Genomic DNA, 13,498 nt, shown 5'->3' with positions numbered 1-13,498 from the left:
CAAAACACTACATGTACTTTTTTCAGAGCTGGAGGTTGACACGTGTATCCAGCTTCCTAGTGCCTTTGGCATAAAACCCACTCTGTTGAACCTGGCAAGCAAGCTTCTCATAATTTTCCCCAGTCTGCTCTCATCGATTTCTTCCCCATCCATCTGAGTATCCTTATGTCCACATCACTCTTCTGTGTCTTTGCAAATGCTGTTCCCTGTCTCTGGAGTGCCCTTTTCCTTGTTTTTCTATGCCTGGCAAACCTGCCAAAACCCAGAGCGCGTGTCAGCTCCCCGGGTGCAGCCCTGCTGAGTGCCCGGGCAGAATAAGACATGGGAGCAGGCTGTGCTTCCATGATCCGCGTCCGGCTCCCTGGCAGGAGGTTGGCTGTGCTGTATCCTGATGTTTACATACACACCTGTCTTCCTGAGCTGGCGAGGGAGCCACTGGGTTTCAGGGACTCTGTTTTATTTATCTTTCTAACCCCACTGCTTGGCCTCAGGTCTGGCACCCACAGGTACTCTCTGGATGTTTGATGGAGTCTAGGTCTGTGAGTTTTATGCAAGCTTTCTGGAAATAATGTGCCCTGATGCTCTTCCAAGGGCTCTTGTATGCAGTGAACTTCGAGGAAGAGTGGCGGTGACAGTAAGAGGTCGTGCTTTTCGCTTCCCTTCCCCTGCTGCCCCACCTGCAGTGCAGTGGGTGGCATTCTTGTGCAGGGTTCATCATGACAGCTGATGGACTGTCTTGTTAAGCTGGGCCTCTGGGTGTTTCTTTGTCATCAGGTCACATTAGAGCTTCAGATGCTTCGTTTACCACCAGCCCCGTCCCTCACCCCCCTGCAGAGAAAAGAGGGAAGAAAAAAAAAAAACCGTGAAAGAGGGAGCACTACCAGATGGTTCATCTGACTCCACACCCTTATTGCAAGATCCTAGAACTGACAGTCTGCATTCCCACGTTGGAGTTTGCTTCCCCCTAAGGCTCCTGAATTAACCAGCTCACGTCCACACCGGGGCTTCCTCTGCCTTCTGATTCGGCATCACAGGGTGGGAAATCATCCTGCCTCAGTTTTGTGCATGCTTTTCAAGAGGCACCACACTTTGCACCTTCCTCCACCCAGGCCCTTATTTTTTCTGTTCCTTTACCCCTCAAATGTTCTTGGCATCCTTTCCCTGAGATAAATCATTCTGCCAGGCTCTGTGCCTGCAAGAGTGTCTTCCACAGTGCTGACTGCCCCCCAGCCTCTGGTGGAATAGCAACTGCAATGCTGTTAGATCCAGCACTGTGTGACTTCAGACTGGGCTTAAGGAGAGTGGCCCCACAATGTATGTATGTATGTGTATATGCATGTGTGTGTGCGTGGATGCCTGTGGGCACGTGTACACGTACGTGTGTACGTAGCGCCTCACCCCCTTCCTGTCTCTGTTGTTGCATGGTTGGCTTCTTCCTGATTTTAACGTAAGTTAAAAGAAATAACTCTAAAGAGGCCAACGATTCAGGAAGAACATTAGCATCTTGCGGAATGACTTTCTGAGGACAGGTCTTCCCTTTGTATCTGAAAATATATTCATAATACTCGTCTTCTCTAGGTAGAGTAGGGAAGAAACTTTTTTATTCACTTTCGTATTATTTAGTGCACTGGTTTCCTTTTTCGTTTTCTTTTCTTCTTTTTTAAAAAAATAAGTTCTTCTAAAAAACGAAAAAGAATAAATTCTTATACATATAGAAAAAAATAAAAAAATAAATTCTTATACATATAGAGCCCCAGTACACAAACAGGTAAGAAATAATAGTATTTCACCAGCGTGACATAAGTCCAATTTTATAACTTTTATTTATTACAGAGGCTTTCAAGGAGAACACAAGGGAACGTGCTGGTAGTTTCCACTGTGTTCACATTTGGTATCTATTAGAGTTGGATCTGTGAAAGTTGTATTTCATGATGGTTTCTAAGATATTTATTGAGAATCTGGAGGATTTGGGAGAAACCAGATTGGAAAGCATGGGTCCAAAGTGACCTCAAGGAAGTCTGGCCGTTGGACTAAGATGCTTGGATGTTTGGAGGAAAAAAGTCTCCATGGCTTTGCTCTGAAAAAGGCAGTCACCTAAAATGCACCCGGCGGGCTGTGTATGACCTCAGCCTGGCCCACCCTCCCCACTCTTTGGCTCGCAGACCGTGGCCATCGCCTGAGCACTTCAGCTGCTCTGCTTGAGCCGAGGAGTCCAGGGACGGCCCCCCTCCCCTCCCCAGCTACCCTTGTGTAGCTGTCAGGGACAATCTGTGTGGCTGGACTTCTCCCATCCCCTTCTCCCTCACAGCACAATTGCTTTCCTAATTCTCCTTTAAACTCTGAATAGAAAACTGGGTGAATAGCGATTAGTTTATGAGCCACCATCTGTGAACAGTATCATTCCTGAGAATTTGCTCACAGCCCTGGCGCTCATCCCCTGGGTCATCATCATCTTTTATTAGCAGGACATCATATAACTATAAACTCCGAACTGTCTCTGCATTTCACACCCATCTTCCATAAAACTGCGATTTGGAGAGGCGATGCATAGATCAGACACATCCTCTTAACAAATCGTCGACAAAGCAAAACATGCTGTTCTTTCTTTTTCCTTTTTTGTTGTTTTTGGCCGCACTGCACGGCATGCGGAACTTCCCTGGCTAGGGATGGAACCCGCACCCCCTGCAGTGGAAGCGCAGAATCTTAACCACTGGACCACTAGAGAAGTCCAACATGCTGTTCTTTCTAATCGTGCCTCTAATCTCAGGTGTGAAGAAACTTGCTCTTGCTTTCTCAAGAAAGAACACAGATTTGCCGTTATTAGACACTCATAGTGATTATCTCTGTGTTTTTAAAAATTTTATATATATATATATATATATATATATATATGTAGCACACAACCAGCCACAAACACCCTCATGAATTCCCACCATGTAAGTGCCTGAACACTGTTTTTTTCCATTGAATGCACTTGATTTTCTGAAGCCTGGGGCTGACCTAAGCGAGCTGTGTGACGGCTTTAATTACTGATGTGCAAAAGCTAAAGAACGCTTAGTTTGGTGTTTGTTGTCTCTGAACGTGGGCACTTTCCTGGAACGGTGAGGAGCGTTTTACAGCCTAAGTTCCATCCTCCTAAGTCTGAAATGGAGCTGACGGGAGACAGTTGTTCAGAGCAGACTTCTCTCCATCTCTCTTTTTCCTTCTTACCCTTTTTCATCCCAACTTTTTCTTTTATAATTTGCTTCTCGCTTTATCAATAAACAGCACAATATTCCAGCAGATTTAGGGAGCTGCCCAGGATCGTGCTCGCGTGGGTGGCCCTGATGCTTCATTATCTGCAAGGAGAACAGGCAGCAGACTTGTGCCTCTTCGTTTCTTACCCGTGCTCCCGGGGCTCTGTGTCCACGTGCAGGCTGTGCTGTGCCAGGGCCATGCCCCTGCGCCATTCTGGGCACCTACGGACTTCGCAGAGTCCTGGATTCAAGTTGTGAAATACAGGACCTCGCTGTGGGTATCAGCACAGAGAAAACACAGGGCTCTCACGATAGGAAAGAAAAACGATATGATGCCTTTTCCCAAGATTCCAGTGCATTGTCTTGGTCCCCTTTCCTTTATACGCACGTGAATGGAAGTGTTCAGAGCTAGAAGCCTCTAAGATGCTTCTTGAATGCAAGCCCAGTGTCTTCAGTCTGGGGCACAGGGTGTTTGTGATGAAGCTGCAGGATGGAGCCCAGGCCATTGGCACCTGGTTATAGGTCATCACAGGAACTCACATGGGCGTGGCTTCTGAATTCGCCTTGGAATTACCTGCAGTGAACCTGGAACGAGCTTTCTGAGATTCTCCTTCTAAGGTGCCTCTGGAGACTGTGTTTTCATATCAGTGGAGCTAGAAAGTTACAAGACTTTATCTCTGTTTTCAGGCAGGTGTGTGCCTTATGTTCTCCAGGAGTGCAAGGCATCTATTCTCATGTTAAAACATCCCGAGAAATGTATATTACCCTTTGACGGAAAGTTACCCAAAAATCCAGAGAAGGAAACCACAACATTCCCTTAAATGTGTTAGTGTTTCAAAGCCTTACTAAGAAATACTAGAAATGTTATGGTTAACCGGTTGAAAATTGTTAATTTTTCATATTCTTTTTCCCAGACGACTAATACGTTGGGCAAGTTGCCTTGAACCTTTAGTCTCAGGACACCCTGAATCTTACCTTTAAATCAGATCAGTTATGAAATAAACGTATTCGGCCAAGTATTTAAAGGTAAATCCTTCCTCACCATCTAAGGTTTTCATTAACTCAGTGACTTACCAGTGGTTCTCAAACTTTACATTTGAATCACTTCGATTTTTTTTTTTTCCCAAAAATATCCAGAAGCCTAGGCTACTTCCCAAGCCAATTTAATCATAATGTCCAGGGACTAGATCCAGGTGTCATACATTTTAAAACTCCTCTGGTAATTCTAACATACAGCCGATTTTGAGACCCACCTGTAATTTATCATGGGTGGTAATAGGAGTAGTAAAGAATTACAGAGAGTCAAATCTTCTAACCTTTTTTGATTCCGGTGCCCAGCTTTTGAGTGCCTTTGGTCTGTAAGACTTGAGGAAGGCTGGAGTTCATTGTTCATTCATTTATCCGTTCTTCTACAATACTCGCAGAGTGTTGGTATGTGCCAGGCACTGGGTTTTTCCCACTGGTTTGGACCTAACATTTCTCCTTTGGACTAAAGCTAACCAGGCCTTGGTTGGAACTTCTGGAGTTATTCCAGACATGAACAAATCACTTGGTCCTTTCTCTGTTGGTTCAGGGCCTTGTAGAAGCTGACTTTGGGAGAGGGAAAAGAAGGTCTTTTCCATGTGAATGGATTCTTATCTCAATAAATTCTATTCCACGTCTAACTGACAAACTTAGCCACGCAAAAGAACCTGTTGAAGCATGACTCGTTATCCAGGTTTCTGTGTAGCAAGCGGTGTTCTGGTACACTGAATATTGGCTTAGAATCGAGCATTGTGGGATCCTTTATACCTCAATATGCTTTGCCTCCTTAATTTTGAATTCATTGATTGTTAGAGTTGGAAAGGACCTGAGGGAGCCTCCTGTTTGCCTAGTTAATTTCTAGATGAGGAAACTAAGACTCTGGAAAATGATGTGACTGACATACACCATTTTCTGTCCTAGAGAGAATGTCCATCATTTTCCCCGAGAGACAGAGCCAGCCTAGTTAGCGCCCCTCCCGTGGTACCATTACAGGCTCCAGCCCTGCCTCCTTCTGTACAAATGCTGGCCAGGCCTCCACCCTGTGTAGCCTGCATTGTACTAAGGATGCCTGAGATGCTTTTTTGAACATGTGGTCAGCAGTGCACAAGGTTTTAATTGTTGTTTGTTTGTTTTGAAGGATTCAAAGCAAAACTCATTTCAAAATGAGGAGATATCACATGTGGTACTTAATCCTTAAACAAACAAATTGGCTTGCGTTCTTAAGATGTAGTTGATTCAGATACCAGTCTTTTGCCTCTTGGTGTCCTGTTGATTACAGCGTCATCTGCTGGCATCAAAAAAAGATGACTCGAAGCTTTGGATTTTGAACCCTCGCCTTTCCTGTAGTGCTCTATATTCTTTTTTAAATAATTGATTAATTAATTTATTTATTGGCTGCGTTGGGTCTTTGTTGCTGCGTGCGGGCTTTCTCCAGTTGCGGTGCGCGGGGGCTACTCTTCGTTGTGGTGCGTGGGCTTCTCATTGCAGTGGCTTCTCTTGTTGCGGAGCACAGGCTCTAGGTGCTTGGGCTTCAATAGTTGTGGCACGTGGGCTCTAGAGCGCAGGCTCAGTAGTTGTGGCGCACGGGCTTAGTTGTTCTGCGGCTTGTGGGATCTTCCCGGACCAGGGCTCGAACCTGTGTCCCCTCATTGGCAGGCGGATTCTTAACCACTACGCCACCAGGGAAGCCCCCTATATTTTTAATAGACAAGATCTCTCTCTATATGTAACATGATACATGTATGTGTATATATATAATATTTTTTCTTCTATACATGTATATATATGTGTGTGTATACATAGATAATGAAACCACATCATTTAATGTTCAGTTAACAAATGAGGAAATCAAGTCAGAAAGTATTTAAAGGCTTGTCCAGAATCTTGCAGTTAGATGTGTCAGAGCTGAGACCCAACCTATCGCTTGATTGCTTCAGCACTTGAACTAATCAATATGTGTTTCCTTGTGTCCAGCATTATGGATACATTTTGGTGAATCAGGTGTTGATGATTTTGATCAAGAGCCTTTTAAAAATTACCTCTTTGTAAAAGTCTGGCAGTACAACAGTCCATCAACCTTTCTCTACTTGGGTTCAGTGAGAGAATCAGGCCCTAATTCCCTAAAGCATTTATTGTATATAGTGAATTCACTTTCTCCCCTGTGCCATCCTTGGGAGAATTGAGAAAATAGTCACTCAAATCAGTTTTCTCTGTTCTGTTCAGATGAAGAACCTCAGTTAAAAAAAACTGGAGGGTGAAAATTTCCTCCCATCCTATAGCACACTTTTTGAGGTACTCATTTACTTGTTTAACATGTATCCTTCTAGACTTTTATTCTCTGCAAATAAAACCATTTAACTATGTACACACATACGCATACAAACAGATGGATACAATGCAGTATGTACAAAGACAAGGGATGAAAGAACTGGGGTGGCCCAGAGGAGCCGAGATTGGTTCCTCCACCATATTTGTTCTGCTTTCACTAGTAATCACCGTGTCTCCTGTCTGCCCCTTCTGGTTATATTTCCTTCCATCTCTTACCTTCTTGTGGCCTCTTTAAGTTGAGTAGATAAGTGACCTTTTCCAAGGACCACCCAAAGGAAAGGTGTTTTGTTGCCTTTCCTTCTGATAATTCTCTTAGTGCTCATAATTACTGCCATGGTCTTCCCACCCCACGCCCCCCCTCCCCACTCCAGATCAGTGAACCACGATAGGATGAAAACAAGCAAAAAATGTTGGATTTTCCTTTCTCTTCTCTTCTCTTTTGTGTTTTTCTAACTTTCCTCAGTTCATATGGAGTTCAAAATGTGTGGCTCCTGGGACCATGGAGAATTAGACCAGAGGGAGAAATGATGTCACTGTCATTTTCATAGGAGCACGTGTAGTCAATAGGATGCCCGTCCTTTGGGTCCTGATGTTCTCTCCAGCCTGGGGGTTTGGAATGGGGCCTACTTGTGCAGTTGGCACGATTTTTTGCATGAATTAACTTTAAAATGGTTTCCTGGCTCTTTCTAGGGTTTTCTTGCTTGGCTGTCAGTTACCATGCAGGCAGAAGTCTGCCTCACTGCCCATATGCTGTTTTCCCATTCAACTTTTCTCTCCCTCTCTCTGCCTGGGCCCACTTCCCTCTATCCACCTCTTCTGTCCATTATTGCAGATTATGGAGACTTTAGAGAAGATTACCACCTAAACCATTTACCCTCTGTACATAGATATACCAGACAGTGCTTACTTTGAGCCTGGTAGATAAGTGATTAAAATTAAGAGAGGGGCTTCCCCGGTGGCGCAGTTGTTGGGAGTCTGCCTGCCGATGCAGGGGACGTGGGTTCGTGCCCCGGTCTGGGAGGATCCCATGTGCCGCGGGGCGGCTGGGCCCGTGAGCCACGGCCGCTGAGCCTGCGCGTCCGGAGCCTGTACTCCGCAACGAGAGAGGCCAAAACGGTGAGAGGCCCGCGTACCACAAAAAAAAAAATTAAGAGGTTCTTTTCATCACAGAGTTGCTTTCAGTGACATTATTCTTTTGAATTATGCATAGTTTAGAAAGGATTGCTGTTTGAGGGTGGACATTCCTCATGTTTGGAGGTCCTCTTGGCCGTGTTTTGGAGAGACCGAGTACTGACCTACAGGTATTTAGCTATGCAAGGTTAACAGAACCTTGGTTTTCATTTGCTTGTAGCTGAGATGCCCCACCTCTTTTCTCTGTCCATTTTCTTCCCCCTTCTGATGATACCAGCAGATGTAGGCTGATGCAAGGCTCTTCCTAATTGTAATTTCTGGACTCCTAACTGTTTCTTCTGCTTCTGAATATCTCTGCCTCTAGTTCCCTTTGACCCGCTGGGATTTCATCTGTCAGGATGTGTATAACCAAGTATCTTGAGAGCTTCCAGTAGAGTTCAGGATAGTAGAACAAATCTCTGCCCCACTCCCCTCAGAAGTGGATATCATATTGTTAGTTATGAAATTTAATGCTTTAGGTGTGGTAATTCTGTGCAGATAACTGAATTTATGTGAACTGTTAGGTATTCTCATAGTTACTAGTTAATATGAAGTTATAAGTGCTTGAACAGGGTCTTGGGAGTTAGAATCTTGGCAATTCCAGTTACTAGTAGTATGACCTTGGAACACTTTCTTAGCCTCCTGGGGGTCTTAGTTTTCCTCTTTTAAAAATAGGGAGAATGATAGCTACTTTGTAGGATTGCTGTATTAAATGAAATCCTTAAAAATACTTAGTATAGTTTTGACACAGACTTAACAGTCAGTAAATGGTATGTAGAAAACAGCTTTGTAAGTGGGGCCTAAAGAAAGTTATAAAATTAGTTCACCAGGTTTAGATGTGTTACATCCCAGGGGACTAAGGAAATCGCACTTATCGCAAAAAAGTCACAGTTGAAATATTTGAGAAAACAATATAAGAGATGTCGGCAAATTTTCCAGATATGAAAAAGGTAGACTGTGAGATGTATAGACGGGGAAATTTGGCTCCAATGCACAGCAAAGTTCTGGAACAGTAAATTAAGCATATGGTTTATAATCATTTAGTAAAGACTGTAGTAGTTGCTAGAAGTCACCATGGGTTTACTAAGAACAAAACTTCCCAAACATTCCATTTCCCTTTCAAATAGTATTATGTGCTGTGTAAAAGTGAGGAATGCCACTTCAGCCGAGAATCTAATTGTCTACTTATGGTTAGTACAGTAAACTATGGGCTAAGACTGCTGGGTTTGTAACTCAGCAGCCATTGAAGCCAGCTGATTAATGTCTTGGTTTTCTTGATGGGGTCTCTGGTGGAATACCATGGAGTTCTGGCATGTGACTCTCACTTAAGACTTTAACTAGGAATGTAGATGAAGACATACGGTATGAATGTGTACCAACAAAATATGCAGATGGCCCAAAGTGGAGAGGGGTGGTAACTATAATAGAAGAGAGAATCAAAATTCAGAATATTTCTGATCATTTGAAGCATTGCATGGGACCCAAAAGATTGAGTCGAATGAAGCTAAAGTGAAGACGTTAAGCTCAAAAGGTCAAGCCTGAGTAAGAAAGGAGATCTTGTTTGGCAGAAGTTCAGGTAAAAATGATCTGGTCATTTAATTGACCCTAAACTTTATATTCTTCCATTCATCCATCCAGTCATTCATTAATTCACTCTAACATGTATTGAAAGTACTACCTGCCATGCCCTTTTCTTACCATTGGGGAGACAGTAGTGAACAAAATAGTCAAAAATCCCTACCCCCATGGAGCTTATCTTCTTCATATGCCAACAGTTGTGCAGCTGCCTAAAAAAAGTGAACCTAATGTTAGACTTTATTTGCAAAAAGTATAATATCCAGCTCATGATGGTTAATAGTTCTACTCTGTTATTTAATACGTTGTTCTTGGTGCTATATCTTACACTGGGATCATTACTTTCAGTTCTGAATGCTCTAGTCTGGACAAACAAGAGTGACAATAACATGATGGTAGGAATATAAACCATGCTGAAGGGAAATTGGTCGATGATAGGAAGAGTAAACTAAGTGGGGAAATTATAGCCCTCAAATATTTGCAAGATACATGCGACGAGTTTATATGATATGTAAGCTTGTTCTGTGTGGCTCCCAGGAGTCAATACTAATTATGACAAGGGTGATTTCTGGTAAACAGAAGAAAGATTGAGCTCCGTGAGGGCTGAGATGTCGCTGCTGTGATTCCTAGTCATGTGCCTGGTACATGGTGGGCGCCCAGAGATGTGTGGATGGATATTCACATGGCATTTTGTGACGATAACCTAGGTACTGAAATAACGTAAAAAATTTAAGTTCAGTTTTTGTGTATCTTTTTGCGGTACACGGGCCTCTCACTATTGTGGCCTCTCCCGTGTGGAGCACAAGCTCCAGACGCGCAGGCTCAGTGGCCATGGCTCACGGGGCCTAGCCGCTCCGCAGCGTGTGGGATCTTCCCGGACCGGGGCACGAACCTGTGTCTCCTGCATCGGCAGGCGGACTCTCAACCACTGTGCCACCAGGGAAGCCCTAAGTTCGGTTTTTGTATATCTTAAGGAATCTGAGGGTGGAATAAAGTACCTGAGAACAGCTCTGAGGGATCAGGATGTTTTCTTCGATCACGTTCGAACATTTACAAGTGAATTAAACCACTTTTCTTAAGAGACATTTAAGAGGCCATTTTAAGATTTCTTTGAAATTTCTAATATGCTTATTCACACGTTACCCAACCCAGCTCAACCTCCATCATTTTTTGAGGGCTTCCCCATAATTCTGACCCAGGGCCTTGCTTTCTCTGAATTTAACAATTCTGCAGAGCGTAACGTTAAATTCTTCCCTAATTGCTTCATGGGTCTCCCCATCAAGGTGATAAGATTTTGGAGGGAAAAACCTTATTTTATAGTTTTCTCGTATCAGACACAGAGCAGAAAGTCAGGAAATGATGATTGCTTGCTTGATTCATCCGCTAAGAAGGAGAGTCAGTAGCAATAGCATTTCAGCCACTGTAAGAACTCATGTAAGACATAACGGTTAAATAGACTTTAATTTCTCTAGCCCCTGCATACAAAGAAGGGATTTATGTTCTTAATTTATTAGAGTCTCCTACGTTGCCGGGCATGTGCTTTGTACGTAGTTGACTCTTTGTATATAGCTGAATATTAATGGCTGTGGTCCAGGGCTCAAGTTGTCTTCTTGGCTAAACCTCCGAGGGGAGCTGGGACTCCAGGTACAAACCCCTAAGCCCAGCTTGGAGGCTCATTGACTGGGATTCATGTACTTGGGTGGCCGGATCTAGCACCCAGTTACATTTGAATTTCAGATAAACAACAGTGCAATGTTTGGGACACACTTATATTTAAAGTGTTCATTGTTTATCTAGAATCAGACGTTAACTGGGTGCCCTGTATTTTATCTGGCAACTCTCCATATAGACCCCATTCTTTTCGTGGTCCCGTGAATCTAAGCTGCTAATTAACCCCTAAATTAACTTCACTGAAAGAAAATATTCGTGCCCATGTGATTGATTCCAATGGCAACTTTTTTTAATTGAAAAGTGGGAAAATCCATGCGCTGTATACTGTTGTTGTCATATTCTTTCAGGTGTGTCCAATAATGATACTTCCACAGACACCTAGGGTCTCAGCAGTTCCAAATTAATCTCTCATGGTTTCCTTGGTGGCATAGTTTAGCTGGTTCACATGATATGTTCCTGATGTTATTTTGCTCAGACACCACAGAAACCATTGCTAACAAATAATCAGGTTCTCCACGTTAGAAGCGGGTGAAATGTGAATTTGGGATACTCTGTCTTCTCACTTCCTGCACATCAACTGCATTGGCTAATAAGAGCCGCAGCAATCAAAGCAAAACATTACCTCTCCTGGTTAATTCTTCTGTTCTCTTCTTTCATCTGCTCAAAGGGAAGATAATATTCCTTATAAACTTCTTTTGAGGGGAAGACAGCTCACACTTAGGAAAGTTGCATCCATTTTCCCTAAATAAATAATGACTTGCCGTTCAGGAGCAAAAGCCTTAAATATCATTTATTCATTCAGCAAACCTTTATCAAGCAGCTCTATGCTAGGTACTAAGTGGAAACAGAATGAGTAAGATGTAGTCCCTGCTTTCAAGGGTTCACAGGAATCTGCCCGTTCAGTGCTTGCTTTTAAATGGCTCAGCAGTCATTTCAGAGAAAAAGTGTGTAGTAAGAGCTAACTAGCTCATAATGAGATGATTCTTCTCTCAAATGCTTTCAACAAATACCAAACCTTACATTCCGAGCAGAGGCTGTTCCTAATCGGTATTTCCAAGGGCTAGACTTGGACTGGTTCCTTCTCCCTTTGTTCAGTCATTAGGACTTTGCTGCTCCCAGTGTGGCCCGCAGACCAGCAGCATCAGCATCTCCTGGGAGCTTGTTAGCAATGCAGACTCCCGGGCCCTGTCCTGGACCCACTGAATCAGAGTGTGCAGTGGAACCAGGACCCCAGGTGATTCATGTGCACATGGCCCTGAGGTTTGAGAAGCCCTGGTTTGATACAGAATTTCTCCAGCTCCACGTTGTGTGGGATGATCATCTGAGGATCTTGTTGAGGCAGATTCCTGGGCCCCAGCCTCAGGGATTCTGATTCTGTATGACGGGGCCCAGCCTGAGAATTTGCATTTCTCACAATCTCCCAGGAGATGCTGGTGTCGCCTGTTTGGGAAGCACTCTTGGGGTAGCACCAGTCTAGCTCGCTTGGGGTATTGAACTGACCTTTGTTGGCGATGGTGACTAGAGCCCCAGTGAGGAGCTCAGTCTGGTTTTCCATTGCTTACACTGGAGTCAGGAACATGAGGACGAAACTGTTCCCTGGACCATCTAGCCTGTTGTGGGGATGGATTTGCATACAGTGGACTATTCAGGCCAGTCTGTTCTGGCTGTTGTGAGACTACAGAAGAGGGAGCAATTAAATTCTCCTTGGGGGCTGAGCCATTTGAGTTGGGCCCTGCAAGATAATAGGATTTTGGCCCATTCCTGGGATTCATACGAATAAATGCCAGGAGAGTGGGATATACATGAAGCAGTGATAGTTAATCCAGTATTGCTACATTGTAAGATATAGAGCCTCCAGAAAGAAGAGCAGAGAGCATGGGAGATGGGTCTGGGAAAAAGTTTGGGGACAAGATGGAGTGGTGTCTTAAAAATGTCACCTTAAGGAGTTTCGATTCTGTCTTAGAATTTTTTGCTATAATGACATCTGTTTGTTTTTTTTTTAAAAAAAAAGTTTGCATGTCTCATACTTACTATTCTGTGTGTGTGCTTTTTTTTTTTTTTTTCCAGGATTAAGCATGAAAATATTGTGGCCCTGGAAGACATCTATGAAAGCCCAAATCACTTGTACTTGGTCATGCAGCTGTAAGTACCTGATTTAATTGATGAGTGCAGACCAGGGGTTGCAAACTCAAATGCCTAAAGGGCCAGGTGGTAAAATAAATTAATGGAGTGGGCGGGGCAAGACAGCAGGGAGTGGTGAGAACTGTAGGGCAGTGGGCAAGAATGTGTCTGTCTAAGAACAGTGGTCTTTAGACCTCACTTGGTCTCATCTGCAGCTGCTGGATCAGACCGAAAATCTGGAGTCCTCACAATGGAATCCAATGCTACTGTTGCAGGGTCGCTCTATCTAGGATGATGTCTCTTTTGCTTTTTTAATGTGCAAGGTCCAAATGTTGCTTCCTGAAAGCACTTCAGTGGGCCCACTGTGAATACAC

The 13,498-nt window shown here is 43.7% G+C and overlaps 1 protein-coding gene across 7 annotated transcripts in view; it reads left to right on the top strand.

Annotated features, from left to right (window-relative positions):
- The window catches only part of CAMK1D (calcium/calmodulin dependent protein kinase ID), a 415,209-nt gene that overhangs the window by 244,465 nt on the left and 157,246 nt on the right, over window positions 1-13,498 (top strand). For all 7 annotated transcript variants that reach the window (XM_060293260.1, XM_060293277.1, XM_030836975.2 and 4 more), the window contains exon 3: window positions 13,071-13,145. In XM_060293260.1, the coding sequence (XP_060149243.1) occupies window positions 13,071-13,145 (75 nt within the window). The remainder of the gene's footprint in view (window positions 1-13,070; window positions 13,146-13,498) is intronic.

The sequence above is a fragment of the Globicephala melas genome, chromosome 2 (assembly GCF_963455315.2).
Source record: "Globicephala melas chromosome 2, mGloMel1.2, whole genome shotgun sequence".
Lineage (NCBI taxonomy): Eukaryota > Metazoa > Chordata > Mammalia > Artiodactyla > Delphinidae > Globicephala > Globicephala melas.
Note: the sequence above shows the minus strand (reverse complement) of the source record. Positions and strands in the feature narration are given on the sequence as shown.